Genomic DNA, 21,532 nt, shown 5'->3' with positions numbered 1-21,532 from the left:
CCCATTTTTGGGGTGGCTGTTTCTGATTGGCCGCCCCGTGCCGGGGGCGTGTCCTTGACCCGTGGCCCCGCCCCCAGCTCGTACCTGCACTGTGATTGGGCACAGCTGGGGCGGGGCCATTTTGGGCCATTTTGGGGTCGTTTTTGGGCTCGTTTTCGCCCGGTTTTGGGGTGGCTGTTTCTGATTGGCCGCCCCGTGCCGGGGGCGTGTCCTTGACCCCTCCCTGGCCCCGCCCCCAGCTCGTACCTGCACTGCGAGTGGGCGACGATCGCGCAGCTGGAGAAGGACAAACGGATCCACCAGAAACTGAAACGCTTCAAGACCAAAATGAACCAAATGCGGCACTTCTTCCACGAGGTTTGGGGCCAATTCCTGCCGGTTTGGGAAAAAACGCGGTTTGGGGCAAAAATTGGGGGTTTTTGGGCAAAAATTCGGGGTTTTTTGGGGGGAAAAAATTGGGGATTTTTTGGGGGGGAAATATTGGGGTTTTAGGGGGAAAATTGGGGGTTTTTTTAGGGGAAAAATTGGGGTTTTTAGGAGGAAAAATCCGGGGGTTTTGGGCAAAAATTGGGAACTTTTGAGGGGAAAAATTTGAGATTTTTGAGGGGAAAAAAATGGGGATTTTTGGGAAGAAAAAAATTGGAGATTTTTGGGGGGGAAAATTGGGGACTTTTGGGGGAAAAATTGGGGATTTTTGGGAAGAAAAAATTGGAGATTTTTGGGGGGGAAAATTGGGGACTTTTGGGGGAAAAATTGGGGATTTTTGGGGGGAAGAATTGGGAATTTTTTGGGGGAAGAATTGGGGAATTTGAGGGGAAAAATTGGGAATTTTTTTGGGGGAAAATTGGGGACGTTTTGGGGGAAAAAGTTGGGGATTTTGGGGGGAAAAAATTGGGGATTTTTGGTGGGAAAAATTAGGGATTTTTGGGGAAAATTGGGGATTTTGGGGGGAGAACTTTTGGAGCAAAATTGAGGATTTTGGGGGGAAAAAGTTGGGGTTTTTTGGGGAAAAAATTGGGGATTTTGGGGGGAAAAGCAGGTGACTGAGGGCAAATGAGGATTTGGGGTCAAACGCGGGGATTTTGGGGTTCCTGGGCAGGACGAGGAGCCCTTCAACCCCGACTACGTGGAGGTCGATCGGATCCTGGACGAGTCCCACAGCGTGGACAAGGACAACGGCGAGGTCAGCGCCCAGAACGGGGCAAAAAACGGCGATTTTGGGGCTGGGGACCAAAACGGGGCAAAAACGGCGATTTTGGGGGTGGTAAAACGCCAGAATTGGGAAAAAACGGGGATTTTGGGTGCTAGAAAACAAAATGGGACAAAAAACGGGGATTTTGGGGCTGGGAACCAAAATTGGGGGAAAAATGGGGATTTTGGGGTGGTAAAATGCCAAAATTTGGGAAAAAATGGGGATTTTGGGTGCTAGAAACCAAAATGGGGGAAAAAATGGGTAACCTGGCAGTTCCCTGTATCCAGGTGTGTCCAGGTGTGTTACCTGTACCTGGGTGTACCCAGGTGTACCCAGGTGTATCCAGGTGTGTTACTTGTATCCAGGTGTATTCAGGTGTACCCAGGTGTATCCAGGTGTAGCCAGGTGTCACTCACCTGTACCCAGGTGTACCCAGGTGTCACTCACCTGTACGCAGGTGTCACTCACCTGGTCAGGTGTCACTCACCTGTACCCAGGTGTACCCAGGTGTCACTCACCTGTACCCAGGTGTGGTTCACCTGCCCAGGTGTCTCTCCCCAGCCTGTGGTCTATTATGTGGTCAGGTGTGAGGTCAGTTACCTGTACCCAGGTGTACCCAGGTGTCAGTTACCTGTACCCAGGTGTACGTTACCTGGCAGTTACCTGTACCCAGGTGTACCCAGGTGTCACTCACCTGTACCCAGGGGTCACTCACCTGCCCAGGTGTGTCTCCCCAGCCCGTGGTGTATTACCTGGTGAGGTGTGAGGTCAGTCACCTGTACCCAGGTGTACCCAGGTGTCACTCACCTGTACCCAGGGGTCAGTTACCTGTACCCAGGTGTGGCTCACCTGCCCAGGTGTGTCTCCCCAGCCCGTGGTCTATTACCTGGTCAGGTGTGATGTCAGTTACCTGTACCCAGGGGTCAGTTACCTGTACCCAGGTGTCACTCACCTGCCCAGGTGTGTCTCCCCAGCCCGTGGTCTATTACCTGGTCAAGTGGTGCTCGTTGCCGTACGAGGACAGCACCTGGGAGCTGCAGGAGGGGTTACCTGGCAGTTACCTGTACCCAGGTGTGTCCAGGTGTCACTCACCTGCCCAGGTGTGTCTCCCCAGCCCGTGGTCTATTACCTGGTCAAGTGGTGCTCGTTGTTGTACGAGGACAGCACCTGGGAGCTGCAGGAGGGGTTACCTGGCAGTTACCTGTACCCAGGCGTACCCAGGTGTACCCAGGTGTCACTCACCTGTACCCAGGTGTACCCAGGTGTCAGTTACCTGTACCCAGGTGTACGTTATCTGTCAGTTACCTGTACCCAGGTGTGTCCAGGTGTCACTCACCTGCCCAGGTGTGTCTCCCCAGCCCGTGGTCTATTACCTGGTCAAGTGGTGCTCGTTGCCGTACGAGGACAGCACCTGGGAGCTGCAGGAGGACGTGGACGAGGCCAAGGTGGCCGAGTTCAAGCGGATCCAGGCGCGGCACCCCGAGCTCAAGAGACAGGTGAGGCCACGCCCCCGAGCAGGTGAGGCCACGCCCCCGAGCAGGTGAGGCCACGCCCCCGAGCAGGCGAGCCCTGCACCTGTCCCACCTGTGTCTCACATGTTCCTTACTTGCCTCTCACCTGTATCACACCTGTATCTCACCTGGCTCAGTTATCTCACCTGTATTGCACATGTCTCACCTGTGGCTCACCTGTGTCTCACCTGTGCAGCCCCGCCCCCAGGCCGGCGCCTGGAAGAAGCTGGAGGCGTCGCACGAGTACAAGAACCACAACCAGCTCAGGGAATACCAGCTGGAGGGCGTCAACTGGCTGCTCTTCAACTGGTACAACAGGTGAGCTCACCTGGGCAACAGGTAAACACACCTGGGAATGGATAAACACACCTGGGAACAGCTGGGACAGGTGAGGGCATGGGCTCAGGGAATGTCAGCTGGAGGGCGTCAACTGGCTGCTCTTCAACTGGTACAACAGGTGAGCTCACCTGGGCAACAGGTAAACACACCTGGGAATGGATAAACACACCTGGGAACAGCTGGGACAGGTGAGGGCATGGGCTCAGGGAATGTCAGCTGGAGGGCGTCAACTGGCTGCTCTTCAACTGGTACAACAGGTGAGCACACCTGGGGCAGGTAAACACACCTGGAAATGGATAAACACACCTGGGAATGGATAAACACACCTGGGAACACCTGGGGCAGGTAAACACAGCTGGGAACACCTGGGGCAGGTAAACACAGCTGGGACAGGTGAGAACACCTGGTCTGTTACTTGTCCTAGGTGTGTTCCAGGTGTACCTTACCTGTCCTAGGTGTATCTCAGGTGTATCTTACTTGTCCCAGGTGAATCTCAGATGTGTTTTACTTATCCCAGCTGTCCTTTACCTGTCCCAGGTGTACCCCAGGTGTACCTCACCTGTCCCAGCTGTATCCCAAGTGTACCTTACCTGTCCCAGGTGTACCCCAGGTGTACCCCAGGTGTACCTTACCCATCCCAGGTGTACCTCACCTGTCCCAGGTGTACCCCAGGTGTACCCTACCCATCCCAGGTGTACCTCACCTGTCCCAGCTGTACCTCACCTATCCCAGGTGTACCTTACCCATCCCAGGCGTACCTCACTTGTCCCAGGTGTGCCTCACCTGTCGCACCTGTCCCGCAGGCAGAACTGCATCCTGGCGGACGAGATGGGGCTGGGCAAGACCAACCCCTGTCCCTCAGGTGTACCTCACCTGTCCCAGGTGTACCTCAGGTGTACCTCACCTGTCCCAGGTGTGCCTCACCTGTCGCACCTGTCCCGCAGGCAGAACTGCATCCTGGCGGACGAGATGGGGCTGGGCAAGACGATCCAGTCGATCGCGTTCCTGCAGGAGGTGCACGGCGCAGGTGTGCGCGGGCCCTACCTGGTGATCGCGCCGCTCTCCACCATCGCCAACTGGGAGCGCGAGTTCGGCACCTGGACGCACCTGAACACCATCGTGTACCACGGCAGCCTGGCCAGCCGGCAGATGATCCAGCAGTACGAGATGTACTGCAAGGACGGCAAGGTGAGCTCACCTGGGACACGCCTGTGCGCGTGACACGCCTGTGTGGGGTCTGTGACACACCTGTGACACACCTGTGACACACCTGTGACACACCTGTGCAGCCTGGCCAGCCTGGCAGGTGATCCAGCAGTACGAGATGTACTGCAAGGACGGCAAGGTGAGCTCACCTGGGCAGGTGACACACCTGTACTGTATGTACAATACACCTGTATTGTGTGTGTGACACACCTGTATGGGGTCACTGACACACCTGTATTGTGTCTGTGACACACCTGTATTGTGTGTGTGACACACCTGTATGGGGTCATTGACACACCTGTATGGGGTCACTGACACACCTGTATTGTGTGTGTGACACAGCTGTATGGGGTCATTGACACACCTGTATGGGGTCACTGACACACCTGTATTGTGTGTGTGACACAGCTGTATGGGGTCATTGACACACCTGTATGGGGTCACTGACACACCTGTATTGTGTGTGTGACACCCCTGTATGGGGTCTGTGACACACCTGTGCAGCCTGGCCAGCCTGGCAGGTGATCCAGCGCCACAAAACCCCCTCAAATGGCAGCCAGGTGAGCTCACCTGTACACCCTGTGCACACCTGTAACACACCTGTAACACACCTGTACACACACCAGGGTGTACCACACCAACCTGGCAGGTAATTCAGCACCATAAAACGCTCTCAAATGGCCGCCAGGTGAGCTCACACACTTGTAACTCACCTGTGCACACCTGTAACACACCTGTAATACACCTGTGCTCACCTGTACACACACCATGGTGTGTCTTGATAGCCTGGCAGGTGATTCAGCACTGTAAAACCCCCTCAAATGGCCGCCAGGTGAGCTCCCACACCTGTAACACACCTGTTTCACCTCTAACACACCTGTAACACACACCATGGTGTACCACACCAACCAGGCAGGTGATCCAGCAGCACAAAACACCCTCAAATGGCCGCCAGGTGAGCTCACCTGTGTTACCTGTAACAGACCTGTGCACACCTGTAACACACCTGTACACACATCAAGGTGTACCACACCAGCCTGGCAGGTGATTCAGCACTGTAAAACCCCCTCAAATGGCCGCCAGGTGAGCTCACCTGTGCACACCTGTGCACACCTGTAACACACCTGTACACACACCATGGTGTACCACACGAGCCTGGCAGGTGATCCAGCAGCACAAAACCCTCTCAAATGGCTGCCAGGTGAGCTCCCACACCTGTGCCTCACCTGTGCCTCACCTGTGCGTCACCTGTGCGTCACCTGCAGGGGCGGCTGATCCCAGGTGCGTACAAGTTCGACGCCCTCATCACCACCTTCGAGATGATCCTGTCCGACTGCCCCGAGCTGCGCGAGGTCCAGTGGCGCTGCGTGGTCATCGACGAGGCGCACCGGCTCAAGAACCGGCACTGCAAGCTGCTGGACAGCCTCAAGCACATGGACCTGGTCAGTGGCACACCTGGGAACGCACCTGGGCACACCTGGGAGGGGAGGGACAGAAAAAACCGGGTGAAAATCGGGTGAAAATCGGGGATTTTGGAGGGTTTTGAGTCATCTGGGCACACAAACACCGGCTCAAGAACCAGCACTGCAAGCTGCTGGACAGCCTCAAGCACATGGACCTGGTCAGGGGCACACCTGGGCACGCACCTGGGCACACCTGGGAGGGGAGGGACAGAAAAAACCGGGTGAAAATCGGGTGAAAAACGGGGATTTTGGAGGGTTTTGAGTCATCTGGGCACACAAACACCGGCTCAAGAACCAGCACTGCAAGCTGCTGGACAGCCGCAAACACATGGACCTGGTCAGTGGCACACCTGGGAACACACCTGGGCACACCTGGGAGGGGAGGGACAGAAAAAACCCGGTGAAAATCGGGTGAAAAATGGGCGAAAATTGGGTGAAAAATGGGGATTTTGGAGGGTTTTGAGTCACCTGGGCTCACACCTGAGGGGGTTTGGGGTCATCCTGAGGGGCTTTGGGTGATACCTGTGGGGTTTGGGGTCACTGCAAGGTGGCTCACCTGTCCCAGCTCTCACCTGTCCCTTCAGCTGCATCTCATTTATCCCTCACCTGTCCCTCACCTGTCTCACCTGCAGGAGCACAAGGTGCTGCTCACGGGCACACCTGTGCAGAACACGGTCGAGGAGCTCTTCAGCCCCATCTGTCCCAGTTTTCCCTCACCTGTATCAGTTTTTTACCCCATTTTACCTGTGTTATCCCCATTATTTCCCCTCACCTGTCTCACCTGTTCCTCACCTGTCCCTCACCTGCAGGAGCACAAGGTGCTGCTCACGGGCACACCTGTGCAGAGCACGGTCCAGGAGCTCTCCAGCCCCACCTGTCCCAGTTTTCCCTCACCTGTATCAGTTTTTTACCCATTATATTCCCTTACCTGTCTCACCTGACCCTCACCTGTCTCACCTGCAGGAGCACAAGGTGCTGCTCACGGGCACACCTGTGCAGAGCACGGTCCAGGAGCTCTCCAGCCTCACCTGTCCCAGTTTTCCCTCACCTGTATCAGTTATTTACCCCATTTTACCTGCGTTATCGCTGTTATTTTCGCTCACCTGTCCCTCACCTGTCTCACCTGCAGGAGCACAAGGTGCTGCTCACGGGCACACCTTTGCAGAACACGGTCGAGGAGCTCTTCAGCCTCCTGCACTTCCTGGAGCCCTCCCAGTTCCCGTCCGAGGCCGAGTTCCTCAAGGACTTCGGCGACCTCAAGACCGAGGAGCAGGTGAGGGGCGCACCTGGGCACACCTGGGGACACCCAGACACACCTGGGGGTACGTGGGGAGGGTTGGGAGGGGTTTGAGGTCAATGAATGGGCTTAGAGAGGAGTTTGGGGCACACCTGGGCACTTCCCACACCTGGCCCAGGTGTGACAGGTGTGGCTGTAACCATGCCCAGGTGTGCCAGTTGTGGCTGTAACCCTGCCCAGGTGTCACAGGTGTGGCCATAACTCCCCATAGCCACCTATGGGCACCTCACACACCTGACCCAGGTGTGACAGGTGTGGCAGGTGTGACTGTAACCCTGCCCAGGTGTGGCAGGTGCCACAGCTGTGGCTGTAACCTCGCTCAGGTGTGGCCATAACTCCCCATAGCCAGTGCTGGGCACCTCGCACACCTGGCCCAGGTGCAACATGTGTGGCTGTAACCCCGCCCAGGTGTGACAGGTGTGGCTGTAACCATGCCCAGGTGCCACAGGTGTGGCTGTAACCTCGCTCAGGTGTGACAGGTGTGGCTGTAACCCCGCCCAGGTGTGCCAGGTGTGACAGGCGTGGCCATAACTCCCCATAGCCAGTGCTGGGCGCCTCGCACACCTGGCCCAGGTGTGACAGGTGTGGCTGTAACCCCGCCCAGGTGTGACAGGCGTGGCCATAACTCCCCATAGCCAGTGCTGGGCACCTCGCACGCCTGGCCCAGGTGCGACAGGTGCGCGTTTCCCCCCTCAGGTGCAGAAGCTGCAGGCGCTGCTGAAGCCGATGATGCTGCGGCGGCTCAAGGAGGACGTGGAGAAGAACCTGGCGCCCAAGCAGGAGACGATCATCGAGGTGGAGCTGACCAACGCCCAGAAGCGCCTGTACCGCGCCATCCTGGAGCGCAACTTCGCCTACCTGGCGCGCGGGGCGGGGCACGGCAACGTGCCCAACCTGCTCAACACCATGATGGAGCTGCGCAAGTGCTGCAACCACCCCTACCTCATCAACGGTGAGCACACACCTGGGCAGGTACACCTGGGCACACCTGGGGCACACCTGGGTACACCTGGGCACACCTGGGGCACACCTGGGTACACCTGGGCACACCTGGGCACACATACACACACCTGCTCAACACCATGATGGAGCTGCGCAAGTGCTGCAACCACCCCTACCTCATCAACGGTGAGCGCACCTGGGCACACCTGGGCACACACCTGGGCACACATAGATACACCTGGGGTACACCTGGGGTACACCTGGGCACACATAGATACACCTGGGCACACCTGTCCAACACCATGATGGAGCTGCGCAAGTGCTGCAACCACCCCTACCTCATCAACGGTGAGCACACCTGGGCAGGTACACCTGGGCAGACCTGGGCACACATAGATACACATGGATACACCTGGGCACACCTGGGCACACAGCTGGGCACACATAGATACACATGGATACACCTGGGCACACCTGGGCACACAGCTGGGCACACATAGATACACATGGATACACCTGGGCACACCTGCTCAGCACCGTGATGGAAGCAGTGATGGTCACCTGAAGGTGTCAGGGTGCTTTGGTGGAACCAGCGATGGTCACTGAGGGCCAGGGGTGGTCAGGGGTGGTCACCAATGGTCAGGGGTGGTCACTGAGGGTCGCTGATGGTCAGGGATGGTCACTGAGGGTCAGTGAGGGTCACTGATGGTCAGGGGTGGTCAGTGAGGGTCACTGAGGGTCGCTGATGGTCAGGGGTGGTCAGTGAGGGTCACTGATGGTCACTGAGGGTCAGTGATGGTCAGGGGTGGTCACTGATGGTCAGGGGTGGTCGCTGACGTTTCTCCTGAAGTTCTCAGCCGTGGTTTGGTGGAACCATTGACGGTCAATAGGGATCAGGGATGTTCTCCTGAAGTTCTCAGAGGTGGTTTTGTGGAACCAGGGGTGGTCGGGGATGGTCACCAATGTTCTCCCAAAGTCCTCAGAGATGTTTTGAGGGAGCCATTGATGGTGATCAATGTTCTCCTGAGGTTCCTATGGGTGTTTTATGGAACCATGAGCGGTCACTGGTGGTCACTGGTGGTTTTATGGAACCAGGGGTGGTCGGGGATGGTCACCAATGTTCTCCCGAAGCTCTCAGAGATGTTTTGATGGAACCATTGATGGTCTTTGATGGAACCATGGATGTTCTCCTGAGGTTCCTATGGGTGTTTTATGGAGCCAGGGGTGGTCGGGGATGGTCACCAACGTTCTCCCGAAGTTCTCAGCCATTGTTTGATGGAACCATTGATGTTCTCCTGAGGTTCCTATGGATGTTTTATGGAACCATGAGTGGTCAATGGTGGTCACTGGTGGTTTTATGGAACCAGGGGTGGTCGGGGATGGTCACCAACGTTCTCCCGAAGCTCTCAGGCATTGTTTGATGGAACCATTGATGGTCATTGATGTTCTCCTGAGGTTCCTATGGGTGTTTTATGGAGCCAGGGGTGGTTGGTGATGGTCAGCAACGTTCTCCCGAAGTTCTCAGCCATTGTTTGATGGAACCATTGATGTTCTCCTGAGGTTCCTATGGGTATTTTATGGAGCAGTCGCCGCTGGTTTCTCAGAGCCGGGCGTGGCCGGCGGCGGCGCTCAGGCTCTCACCTGTGCCCGCAGGTGCGGAGGAGCAGATCGTGGCGGAGCTCAGGGCCTCGCTGCCCGCGCTGCCCGGGCCCGAGCTGGCGCTGCAGGCCCTGGTGCGCTCGGCCGGGAAGCTGGTGCTGCTGGACAAGCTCCTGCCCCGGCTGCGCGCCGGCGGGCACAAGGTGCTGGTCTTCTCGCAGATGGTGCGGTGCCTGGACATCCTGGAGGACTACCTCATCCAGAAACGGTCAGGGTTTGGGGCGAAAACGGGCGGGTTTGGGGAAAAAAAACGGGGTTTTGGGGGAAAAATGGGGATTTGGGGGAAAAAAAACGGAAAAAATTGGGGAGAAAACGAGGAGAAAACGTGAGAAAAATGGGACATGCTGGAGAACCACCTCATCCAGAAACGGTCAGGGTTTGAGGGTAAAAATGGGGATTTTGGGAAAAGAATTGAGGGGAAAATGGGGTTTTGGGCGTTGTGGTACTCCATGGAAGAGCTCTGAGGGACACCCAGGACGTTCTGGAGCTTCTGGGAGGGGTTTTGGGGACCTCTGTGGCTTTGGGACCTTCATGGGAGGATTTGTGGGGCCTTTGGGACCTCGTTGTCCCACAGGAGGGGGTTGTGTCCACCACGAGGATCTTCAGAACCTCCACAGGGGCTGTTTTGAGCTCCTCAGGGTTGTCCAAGAACCTCCTGGAGATCCCTGGTGGCTCCTCCACACCTAGCATTGGTTCCTGGACGTGGTTATGGAGCCCCAGAGCTCCCTGGTGGCTCCTCCACACCCAGCGTTGGTTCCTGGACGTGGTTATGGAGCTCTGGAGCTCCCTGGTGGCTGCTCCACACCCAGGATCTGCTCTGGACGTGGTTATGGAGCCCTGGAGCTCCCTGGTGGCTCCTGGACGTGGTTACGGAGCCCTGGAGTTGCCCGGTGGCTCCTGGACGCGGTTACGGAGCCCTGGAGCTCCCTGGCGTCTCCTGGACGCGGTTACAGAGCCCTGGAGCTCCCTGGTGTCTCCTGGACGCGGTTACGGAGCCCCGGAGCTCCCTGGTGGCTCCTGGACGCGGTTACGGAGCCCCGGAGCTCCCTGGCGGCTCCTGGACGCGGTTACGGAGCTCTGGAGCTCCCTGGTGTCTCCTGGACGTGGTTACGGAGCCCCAGAGCTCCCTGGTGGCTCCTCCACACCCAGCGTTGGTTCCTGGACGCGGTTATGGAGCTCTGGAGCTCCCTGGTGGCTCCTGGATGTGGTTTTGGAGCCCTGGAGCTCCCTGGTGGCTCCTGGACGCGGTTATGGAGCCCTGGAGCTCCCTGGTGGCTCCTCCACACCCAGGATCTTCTCTGGATGTGGTTATGGAGCCCTGGAGCTCCCTGGTGGCTCCTCCACACCCAGGATCTTCTCTGGATGTGGTTATGGAGCCCTGGAGCTCCCTGGTGGCTCCTCCACACCCAGGATCTTCTCTGGATGTGGTTATGGAGCCCTGGAGATCCCTGGTGGCTCCTCCACACCCAGAATTGGTTCTGGACGTGGTTATGGAGCCCCAGAGCTCCCTGGTGTCTCCTGGACGCGGTTACGGAGCCCTGGGGCTGCCCGGTGGCCGCGGTGACCCCGCGGTGTCCCCCCAGGTACCCGTACGAGCGCATCGACGGGCGGGTCCGGGGCAACCTGCGCCAGGCCGCCATCGACCGCTTCAGCCGGCCGGACTCGGACCGGTTCGTGTTCCTGCTGTGCACGCGGGCGGGCGGGCTGGGCATCAACCTGACGGCCGCCGACACCTGCATCATCTTCGACTCGGACTGGAACCCCCAGAACGACCTCCAGGTCCCGGCTCGGGGCGGGGCGGGGTCACGGGAGGAGGTTCTGGGGGGACCCGAGATGGTGGGCTGGGATCTGCAGAGGGTTTGAGGTCATGGGGTGGGGTCTACAAAGGGTTTGGGGTCATGGGATGGGGTTTGGGGTCACGGGAGGAGGTTCTGGAGGGACCCGAGATGGTGGGGTGGGATCTGCAGAGGGTTTGAGGTCATGGGGTGGGGTCTACCCAAGGTTTGGGGTCATGGGATGGGGTTTGGGGTCACGGGAGGAGGTTCTGGAGGGACCCGAGATGGTGGGGTGGGATCTGCAGAGGGTTTGAGGTCATGGGGTAGGGTCTATGAAAGGTTTGGGGTGGGGAGGTGGGATCTACCAAGGGTTTGAGGTCATGGGGTGGGGTTTGAGGTCACGGGGTGGGATCTACCAAGGGTTTGGAGTGGTAGGATGGGGTTTTAAGGTCCTAGGATGAGGTTCTCCAAGGTTTGGAGATGATGGGATGGGATCTACCAAGGGTTTGGGGTGGTGGGGTAGAGCTTAGGGTCACAGGATGGGTTCTACCAAGGGTTTGGGGTGGTGGGATGGAACCTACCAGGGGTTTGAGGTCCTGGGGTGTGGTTTGGGGTGGTGGGATGAGGTTCTCCAAGGGTTGGAGATGACGGGATGGGATCTCCCAGGGTTGGAGATGATGGGAGGGGATCTCCCAGGGGTTTGAGGTCCTGGGGTGGAGTTTAGGGTCACAAGATGGGATCTCCCAGGGGTTTGGTGTGGTGGGATGGGATCTCCCAGGGGTTGGGGATGATGGGATGGGATCCTCCAGGGGTTTGGTGTGGTGGGATGGGATCTCCCAGGGCTTTGAGGTCATGGGGTGGAGTTTAGGGTCACAAGATGGGATCTCCCAGGGGTTTGGTGTGGTGGGATGGGATCTCCCAGGGCTTTGAGGTCATGGGGCGGAGTTTAGGGTCACAAGATGGGATCTCCCAGGGGTTTGGTGTGGTGGGATGGGATCTCCCAGGGGTTTGAGGTCATGGGGCGGAGTTTAGGGTCACAAGATGGGATCTCCCAGGGGTTTGGTGTGGTGGGATGGGATCTCCCAGGGGTTTGAGGTCCTGGGGCGGGCCCCACCAGGCCCCGCCCCCCGTGACGTGCCCGCGTCCCCGCAGGCGCAGGCGCGGTGCCACCGCATCGGGCAGAGCAAGGCGGTGAAGGTCTACAGGCTGATCACCCGCAACTCGTACGAGCGCGAGATGTTCGACAAGGCCAGCCTGAAGCTGGGCCTGGACAAGGCCGTGCTCCAGTCCATGAGCGGCCGCGAGGGCTCCATCGCCGGGGTCAGCCCCGGGCGGCGCCGGGGGGCTCCAGGGTGGGGGATCCAGGGTTGAGGTCCTCCGGGTGCTCCAGGTTCTCTAAAGCTCAGCTTCTCCGGGTTCTCCAGGTTCTTTAAGTTGAGGTTCTCCAGAGTTGAGGTTCTCCAGGTGCGTCAAATTGAGGTTCTCCAGGTTCTTCAGGTTCTCCAAAGTTGAGCTTCTCCAGGTGCTTCAAGTTGAGGTTCTCCAGGTTCTCCAGGTTCCTTGAGGTTGAGGTTCTGCAGGTTCTGCAAAGTTGAGGTTCTTCAAAGTTGAGGTTCTCCAGGTTCTTCAAGTTCTTTAAGTTCAGGTTCTCCAAAGTTGAGGTTCTCCAGGTTCTCCAGGTTCTCCAAAGTTGAGGTTCTCCAGGTTCTTCAAGTTGAGGTTCTCCAGGTTCTCCAAGTTCTTTAAATTCAGGTTCTTTAGGTTCCTTGAGGTTGAGGTTCTCCAGGTTCTTTGAGGTTCTCCAGGTTCTCCCAAGTTGAGGTTCTTCAGGTTCTCCAGGTTCCTAGAGGTTCAGGTTCTCCAGGTTTTCCAAGTTGAGGTTCTCCAGTTTGGGGTTCTCCAATTTTGGGTTCTCCGGGTTGAGGTTCTCCACGTTGAGCTTGTCCATGATCTCCAGGTTGAGGTTCTCCCACTTTTGGTTTCTCCAGTTTTGGGTTCTCCAGATTGAGGTTCTCCAGGTTGAGCCTGTCCATGTTGTCCTAGTCAAGGTTCTCCAGTTTTGGGTTCTCCCAGTTTCGGGTTCTCCAGTTTGGGGTTCTCCAGGTCAAGCTTGTCCAGGTTCTCCCAGTTTTGGTTTCTCCACTTTGGTTTCTCCAGGTTGAGCTTGTCCAGGTTCTCCCAGTTTTGGTTTCTCCAGTTTTGGTTTCTCCAGTTTTGGGTTCTCCTCTCCACCCTGGGGTTCTCCAGTTTTGGTTTCTCCACCCTGGGGTTCTCCAGTTTTGGTTTCTCCAGTTTTGGTTTCTCCACTTTGGTTTCTCCAGGTTGAGCTTGTCCAGGTTCTCCCAGTTTTGGTTTCTCCAGTTTTGGTTTCTCCAGTTTTGGTTTCTCCACTTTGGTTTCTCCACCCTGGGTTTCTCCATTTCTGGTCCCTCCACCCCGGGTTTCTCCACTTTGGTCTCTCCACCCCGGGTTTCTCCAAGCCCCTCGCGTGTCCCAACCCCGTTGTCCCCATTGTCCCCCCCAGATCCAGCAGTTCTCCAAGAAGGAGATCGAGGACCTGCTGCGCAAGGGCGCCTACGCCGCCATCATGGACGAGGACGACGAGGGCGCCAAGTTCTGCGAGGAGGACATCGAGCAGATCCTGCTGCGGCGCACCACCACCATCACCATCGAGAGCGAGGGCAAGGGCTCCACCTTCGCCAAGGTGGGCGGGGCCGGGCGGGGCCGGGCGGGGCCGGGCGGGCACCAGGAACGTTCTCGGGGAAGGTGGACACCCCAAATCCAGGTCTAGGTGGGCTTTGGTGGCCATAGAGAAGGTCCAGGTAGGGCTGGGTGGTCCTGGAGAAGGTCTAGGTTGGTTTAGGTGGGTCTAGGTGGGCTTTGGTGGTCATAGAGAAGGTCCAGGTGGGGCTGGGTGTGTCCAGGTGATCTTGGGTGGTTCTAGAGAAGGTCCAGGTGGGTCTGGATGGGCTTTGGTGGTCCTGGAGAAGATCCAGGTAGGGCTGGGTGGCCACCGGGAACGTTCTTGGAGAAGGTGGACGTCTCTAATCCAGGTCTAGGTGGACTTTGGTGGCCATAGAGAAGGTCCAGGTGGGTCTAAGTGTGCTTTGGAGAAGGTCCAGGTTGGATTAGGTGGGTTCAGGTGAACTTTGGTGGTCCTGGAGAAGATCCAGGTGGGGCTGGGTGGCCACCAGGAAGGTTCCTGGAGGAGATGGAGATCCCAAATCCAGGTCTAGCTGGGCTTTGGTGATCCTGGAGCAGCTCCAGGTGGGGCTGGGTGGCCCTGGAGAAGGTGCAGGTGTGTCTGGGCACACCCAGGTGGTCTCGGGCGGCCCTGGGGAGGCCCCAGGTGTGCCCAGGTGTGCCCAGGCGTGCCCAGGTGTGCCCAGGTGTGCCCTGTCCCGCCCCAGGCCAGCTTCGTGGCCTCGGAGAACCGCACGGACATCGCGCTGGACGACCCCAACTTCTGGCAGAAATGGGCCAAGAAAGCCGACCTGGACCTGGAGCTGCTCAACAGCAAGGTGGGGGCGGGGCCACACCTGGGGGGCGTGGTCATCACCTGCGTCGACACACCTGGGGGGGAACTGCACACCTGCGTGGGACAGACACACCTGGGTGGGACAGACCTGGGTGGGTGGGGTCACCTGGGTGGGTGTGGTCATCACCTGCGTCGACACACCTGGGGGGGAACTGCACACCTGGGCGGGACGGACACACCTGGGTGGGACAGACACACCTGCGTGGGCGGGGTTACCTGCATGGACACACCTGGGTGGGACGGGCACAGCTATGTGGGATGGACACACCTTGGTGGGCGTGGTCACTTGGAAGGACACACCTGGGTGGGCGGGGTTACCTGCACGGACACCCCTGGGTGGGACAGACACACCTGGGTGGGCGGGGTTACCTGCACGGACACCCCTGGGTGTGCTCACCTGTGTGGGTGTGGTCACCTGGAGTGACCACTGAGCATTGTCCACTCAGAACGTGCTGGTGACGGACACCGGTTCAGCACCTGGGCGGGGTCACCTGGGCTGGCCAGATGGTCACTGTGGTGGTCACCTGGTGGTCACTCAGAGTGACCAGTGGTCACTATTGTCCACCCAGAACAACCTGGTCATCGACACGCCGCGGGTCCGCAAGCAGACGCGCCACTTCAGCACCTGGGTGGGGTTGGGTGCACAGGGTCACCTGGGCTGGTCAGATGGTCACCTGGTGGTCATGTGATGGTCACTCAGAGTGACCAGTGGTCACTGTCCATTTAGAACAACCTGGTCATCGACACGCCGCGGGTCCGCAAGCAGACGCGCCACTTCAGCACGCTGCGCGACGACGACCTGGTGGAGTTCTCGGACCTGGAGAGCGACGAGGAGCTGGAGCGGCCGGACCGGGCGGCGCCCAGGACGCGGCGCGGGGGCCACCACGGACACCCCCAGCACGGACAGCACGGACAGCACCAGCACGGACAGCAGCACGGACAGCAGCAGCATGGTCAGCACGGTCAGCACGGACAGCAGCAGCAGGGTCAGCATGGAGGTCACCAAGGAGGTCACCAAGGGGGTCACCAAGGGGGTCACCAGGCCACCCCGGCCGCGCCGGCCGCGCCGTTCGCGAGGAGCGACTGCGTCCGCGTGGAGAAACACCTGATGGTCTACGGGTGGGTGTGGGGACACCTGGGGAAACACCTGGGGAAACACCTGGGCACACCTGGGACACACCTGGGGAAACACCTGGGGAAACACCTGATGGTGTACGGGTGGGTATGGGGACACCTGGGCACACCTGGGGAAACACCTGGGGACACCTGGGGAAACACCTGGGGAAACACCTGGGGACACCTGGGACACACCTGGGGAAACACCTGGGGAAACACCTGGGGACACCTGGGACACACCTGGGGAAACACCTGGGGAAACACCTGATGGTGTACGGGTGGGCATGGGGACACACCTGGGACACCTGGGGAAACACCTGATGGTCTACGGGTGGGTATGGGGACACCTGGGCACACCTGGGGAAACACCTGGGGACACCTGGGGAAACACCTGGGGAAACACCTGGGGACACCTGGGACACACCTGGGGAAACACCTGGGGAAACACCTGGGGACACCTGGGACACACCTGGGGAAACACCTGGGGAAACACCTGATGGTGTACGGGTGGGCATGGGGACACACCTGGGACACCTGGGGAAACACCTGATGGTCTACGGGTGGGTATGGGGACACCTGGGCACACCTGGGGAAACACCTGGGCACACCTGGGACACACCTGGGGACACCTGGGGAAACACCTGATGGTGTACGGGTGGGTGTGGGGACACCTGGGGAAACACCTGGGGAAACACCTGGGGAAACACCTGGGGAAACACCTGATGGTGTATGGGTGGGCATGGGGACACACCTGGGGACACCTGGGGAAACACCTGGGGAAACACCTGATGGTGTATGGGTGGGTATGGGGACACCTGGGGAAACACCTGGGGAAACACCTGGGGACACCTGGGGACACGTGGGCACACCTGGGGAAACACCTGATGGTCTATGGGTGGGTGTGGACACACCTGGGCACACCTGGGGAAACACCTGATGGTCTACGGGTGGGTATGGGGACACCTGGGCACACCTGGGGAAACACCTGGGGACACCTGGGGAAACACCTGGGGGAACACCTGGGGAAACACCTGGGGAAACACCTGGGGAAACACCTGGGGAAACACTTGGGGACACACCTGGTGGTCTATGGGTGGGTGTGGACACACCTGGGCACACCTGGGGAAACACCTGGGGACACACCTGGGGAAACACCTGGTGGTGTATGGGTGGGTATGGGCACACCTGGGGACACACCTGGGGAAACGCCTGGGGACACACCTGGGGAAACACCTGGTGGTCTATGGGCGGGTATGGGCACACCTGGCAACACCATTGATCCCATTGATCCCTCATTGACCCCATTGGTTCCCCATTGATCCCAATGACCCAACTGACCCCTGAGTGACCACTGACCACTCACTGACCGTGCTGACCCTTTACTGACCCCGCTGACCCTTTAATGACCCCACTGACCACTCACTGACCGCACTGCCCGTTCCAGGTGGGGCCGCTGGCGGGAGCTGGCCGCCCAGGGCCGCTTCAAGCACTGACCCCACTGATCCCATTGGTTCCCCATTGACCCCACTGACCCTTTACTGACCGCACTGACCCCTGAGTGACCACTGCCCGTTCCAGGTGGGGCTGCTGGCGCGAGCTGGCTGCCCAGGGCCGCTTCAAGCACTGACCCCACGGATCCCCCATTGACCCCATTGATCCCCCATTGACCCCGCTGACCCCTGAGTGACCACTGACCGCACTGCCCGTTCCAGGTGGGGCCGCTGGCGCGAGCTGGCCGCCCAGGGCCGCTTCAAGCACTGACCCCACTGACCCCACTGACCCTTTAATGACCCCACTGACCACTCACTGACCCCACTGACCACTCACTGACCCCACTGCCCGTTCCAGGTGGGGCCGCTGGCGGGAGCTGGCCGCCCAGGGCCGCTTCAAGCACTGACCCCACTGACCCCACTGACCCTTTAATGACCCCACTGACCACTCACTGACCCCACTGACCACTCACTGACCCCACTGACCACTCACTGACCGCACTGCCCGTTCCAGGTGGGGCCGCTGGCGGGAGCTGGCCGCCCAGGGCCGCTTCAAGCACTGACCCCACTGATCCCCCACTGACCCCACTGACCCTTTAATGACCCCACTGACCACTCACTGACCCCACTGACCACTCACTGACCACACTGCCCGTTCCAGGTGGGGCCGCTGGCGCGAGCTGGCCGCCCAGGGCCGCTTCAAGCACTGACCCCACTGACCCCACTGACCCTTTAATGACCCCACTGACCACTCACTGACCCCAGTGACCACTCACTGACCGCACTGCCCGTTCCAGGTGGGGCCGCTGGCGCGAGCTGGCCGCCCAGGGCCGCTTCAAGCGCCGCCTGTCGGAGCGGGACGTGGAGAGCCTGGCCCGGGCCATCGTCCTCTTCTGCCTGCGGCACTTCCGGGGCGACGACGGCACCCGCGCCCTGGCCTGCGCCCTGCTCAGCGCCGGCCCCAGCAACGGCCGCGCCCGCGCCCTGCCCGGCCACCAGGGTCAGTGAAACCATCAGATTTGGGTCACTTTGGGTCACTTTGGTGGGTTTGGGTCCCTTCGGGTGGGTTTGGGGTCATTTTTGGTGGGTTTGAGGTTCTGGAGATCGTCTCAGGTGGGTTTGGGTCACTTTGGGTGGGTTTGGGTCTTTTTGGGTGGGTTTGGGTCACTTTGGGTGGGTTTGGGTCATTTTGGGTGGGTTTGGGTCATTTTGGGTCATTTTGGGTGGGTTTGAGGTTCTGGAGATCATCTCGGGTTTGGATCATCTCAGGTGGGTTTGGGTCATTTTGGGTGGGTTTGGGGTCATTTTGGGTCATTTTGGGTGGGTTTGGGTCATTTTGGGTGGGTTTGAGGTTCTGGAGATCATCTCAGGTGGGTTTGGGTCACTCTGGGGTGGTTTGGGTCATTTTGGGTGGGTTTGGGGTCATTTTGGGTCATTTTGGGTGGGTTTGAGGTTCTGGAGATTGTCTCAGGTGGGTTTGGATCATCTCAGGTGGGTTTGGGTCATTTTTGGGTGGGTTTGGGTCCCTTTGGGTGGGTTTGGGGTCATTTTTGGTGGCTTTGGGTCCCTTCGGGTGGGTTTGAGTCCCTTCGGGTGGGTTTGGGGTCATTTTGGGTCATTTTGGGTGGGTTTGAGGTTCTGGAGATCGTCTCAGGTGGGTTTGGGTCACTTTTGGGTGGTTTGGGTCATTTTGGGTCATTTTGGGTCATTTTGGGTGGGTTTGGGTCATTTTGGGTGGGCTTGAGGTTCTGGAGATCGTCTCAGGTGGGTTTGGGTCATCTCAGGTGGGTTTGGGTCATTTTGGGTGGGTTTGGGTCACTTTGGCTGGGTTTGGGTCACTTTTGGGTGGGTTTGGGGTCATTTTGGGTGGGTTTGAGGTTCTGGAGATCGTCTCAGGTGGGTTTGGGTCACTCTGGGGTGGTTTGGGTCATTTTGGGTGGGTTTGGGTCACTTTGGGTGGGTTTGGGTCACTTTTGGGTGGGTTTGGGTCATTTTGGGTGGGTTTGAGGTTCTGGAGATCGTCTCAGGTGGGTTTGGGTCATCTCAGGTGGGTTTGGGTCACTTTTGGGTGGGTTTGGGTCACTTTGGGTGGGTTTGGGTCATTTTGGGTGGGTTTGGGTCATTTTAGGTGGGTTTGGGTTAGTTTGGGTGGGTTTGGGTCATTTTGGGTGGGTTTGGGTCATCTCAGGTGGGTTTGGGTCACTTTAGGGTGGTTTGGGTCACTTTAGGGTGGTTTGGGTCACTTTGGGTGGGTTTGGGTCACTTTGGTTCATCTCAGGTGGGTTTGGGGCTGTCCAGGCTCCTGGCCCCACTGACCACTGAGTGACCACTGAGTGACCACTGAGTGACCGCTGGGTGACCACAACCCCAAAAATACCCCAAAAAATCCCAAAAAAATTCCCCAAAAAATTCCCCAAAAAATCCCCAAAAAATGTCCAAAAAATCCCCTAAAAAAGCCCTAAAATTGCCCAAAATGACCCTGAGTGACCGCTGACCACCGAGTGACCACCGACCAAAAATACCCCAAAAAATCCCCAAAAAATCCCCCAAAAAAGCCCTAAAATTGCCCAAAACGCCCCGAAATGACCACTGACCATTGAGTGACCGCCGAGTGACCACTGACCAAAAATACCCCAAAAAATCCCCAAAAATACCCCTAAAAATCCCCAAAAATCCCCAAAAAAAGCCCTAAAATTGCCCAAAACGCCCCGAAATGACCACTGACCATTGAGTGACCACTGACCCCTGAGTGACCGCTGAGTGACCGCTGAGTGACCACTGACTGACCGCTGCCCGCAGGGTCGGCGTCGCTGCCGCGCGGCCGCAAGGGCCGGAAGGCGCCGAAGCTTCCGGAAGGTTCCGCGGGGGCCGAGTGGCTGCTGCAGGACGAGGGCTACCGGAAACACCTGCGGCACCACGGCGGGAAGTGAGCGCGAATCTATGGGGATTTGGGGCTTTTTGGGGCATTTCTGGGTTTTTTGGGATTTTTTGGGATTTTTTGGGATTTTTTTGGGGAATTTTTTTGGGGTTTTTTTAATGGATTTTGGGGTTTTTATTGGGGTTTTTGGGGTACTGGAAACACCTCCAGCACCATGGCGGGAAGTGAATTTATGGGAATTTGGGGCGATTCGGGGCTTTTTGGGGCATTTCTGGGGTTTTTGGAATTTTTTTGGGATTTTTTGGGATTTTTTGGGGATTTTTTGGGGATTTTTTTTGGGGATTTTTTGGGGTTTTTTAATGGATTTTTGGGTTTTTTTAATGAGATTTGGGCTACAGGAAATACCTCCAGCACCATGGCGGGAAGTGAATTTATGGGAATTTGGGGCGATTCGGGGCTTTTTGGGGCATTTCGGGGATTTTTGGGATTTTTTGGGATTTTGGGGGTTTTTTTTTAATGGGATTTTTGGGGCTCTGTGTTTTTTGGGTTCCTGGGGTGGTTTTTGGGGCAGTTTTTGTGGTTTTGGGGCCGTTTTTGGGGCGGTTTTTGGGGTTTTGGGGCCGTTTCCGGGCCCATCCAGACCCTGACCCTGCTGTCCGTGTGTCCATCCGCGCCTCTGTCCCTCTGTCCGTCCTTGTGTCCGTCCCTGTGTCCGTCCCCGTGTCCGCGTGTCCGTCTGTCCGTCCCTGTGTCTGTCCCTCCCTGTGTCCGTTTATCCCCGTGTCCGTGTGTCTGTCCCTGTCTGTCCATCTGTCCCCCTGTGTGTCTGTGTGTCCGTCCGTGTCCGTGTGTCCATCCCTGTCTGTCCCCGTGTCCATCCCTGTCCGTCCCCGTGTCCGTCCCTGTCCGTCTGTCCGTGTGTCCCTCCCTGTCTGTCTGTCCGTCCCTGTCTGTCCGTCTATCCATCCCGTGTCCGTCCATCCGTGTGTCCATCCCGTGTCCATGTGTCCGTCCCTGTCCGTGTGTCCATCCCGTGTCCGTGTGTCCATCCCCTGTCCGTGTGTCCGTCCCGTGTCCGTCCCTGTCCGTGTGTCCATCCCGTGTCCGTGTGTCCGTCCCTGTCCGT

The 21,532-nt window shown here is 58.2% G+C and overlaps 1 protein-coding gene across 1 annotated transcript in view; it reads left to right on the top strand.

The window, feature by feature from the left end:
- The window catches only part of CHD8 (chromodomain helicase DNA binding protein 8), a 59,420-nt gene that overhangs the window by 15,386 nt on the left and 22,502 nt on the right, over nucleotides 1–21,532 (top strand). The window contains exons 9-24 of the mRNA XM_066570167.1: nucleotides 240–357; nucleotides 1,100–1,183; nucleotides 2,551–2,688; nucleotides 2,900–3,021; nucleotides 3,987–4,230; nucleotides 5,514–5,690; nucleotides 6,841–6,984; nucleotides 7,705–7,960; nucleotides 9,604–9,817; nucleotides 11,193–11,388; nucleotides 12,537–12,704; nucleotides 13,909–14,088; nucleotides 14,795–14,905; nucleotides 15,650–16,041; nucleotides 18,326–18,528; nucleotides 20,328–20,454. Of these exons, the coding sequence (XP_066426264.1) occupies nucleotides 240–357; nucleotides 1,100–1,183; nucleotides 2,551–2,688; nucleotides 2,900–3,021; nucleotides 3,987–4,230; nucleotides 5,514–5,690; nucleotides 6,841–6,984; nucleotides 7,705–7,960; nucleotides 9,604–9,817; nucleotides 11,193–11,388; nucleotides 12,537–12,704; nucleotides 13,909–14,088; nucleotides 14,795–14,905; nucleotides 15,650–16,041; nucleotides 18,326–18,528; nucleotides 20,328–20,454 (2,874 nt within the window). The remainder of the gene's footprint in view (nucleotides 1–239; nucleotides 358–1,099; nucleotides 1,184–2,550; nucleotides 2,689–2,899; nucleotides 3,022–3,986; nucleotides 4,231–5,513; nucleotides 5,691–6,840; nucleotides 6,985–7,704; nucleotides 7,961–9,603; nucleotides 9,818–11,192; nucleotides 11,389–12,536; nucleotides 12,705–13,908; nucleotides 14,089–14,794; nucleotides 14,906–15,649; nucleotides 16,042–18,325; nucleotides 18,529–20,327; nucleotides 20,455–21,532) is intronic.

The sequence above is a fragment of the Molothrus aeneus genome, unplaced genomic scaffold (assembly GCF_037042795.1).
Source record: "Molothrus aeneus isolate 106 unplaced genomic scaffold, BPBGC_Maene_1.0 scaffold_240, whole genome shotgun sequence".
In the NCBI taxonomy this organism is placed as follows: domain Eukaryota; kingdom Metazoa; phylum Chordata; class Aves; order Passeriformes; family Icteridae; genus Molothrus; species Molothrus aeneus.
This window is presented reverse-complemented; position numbering and strand designations above follow the sequence as displayed.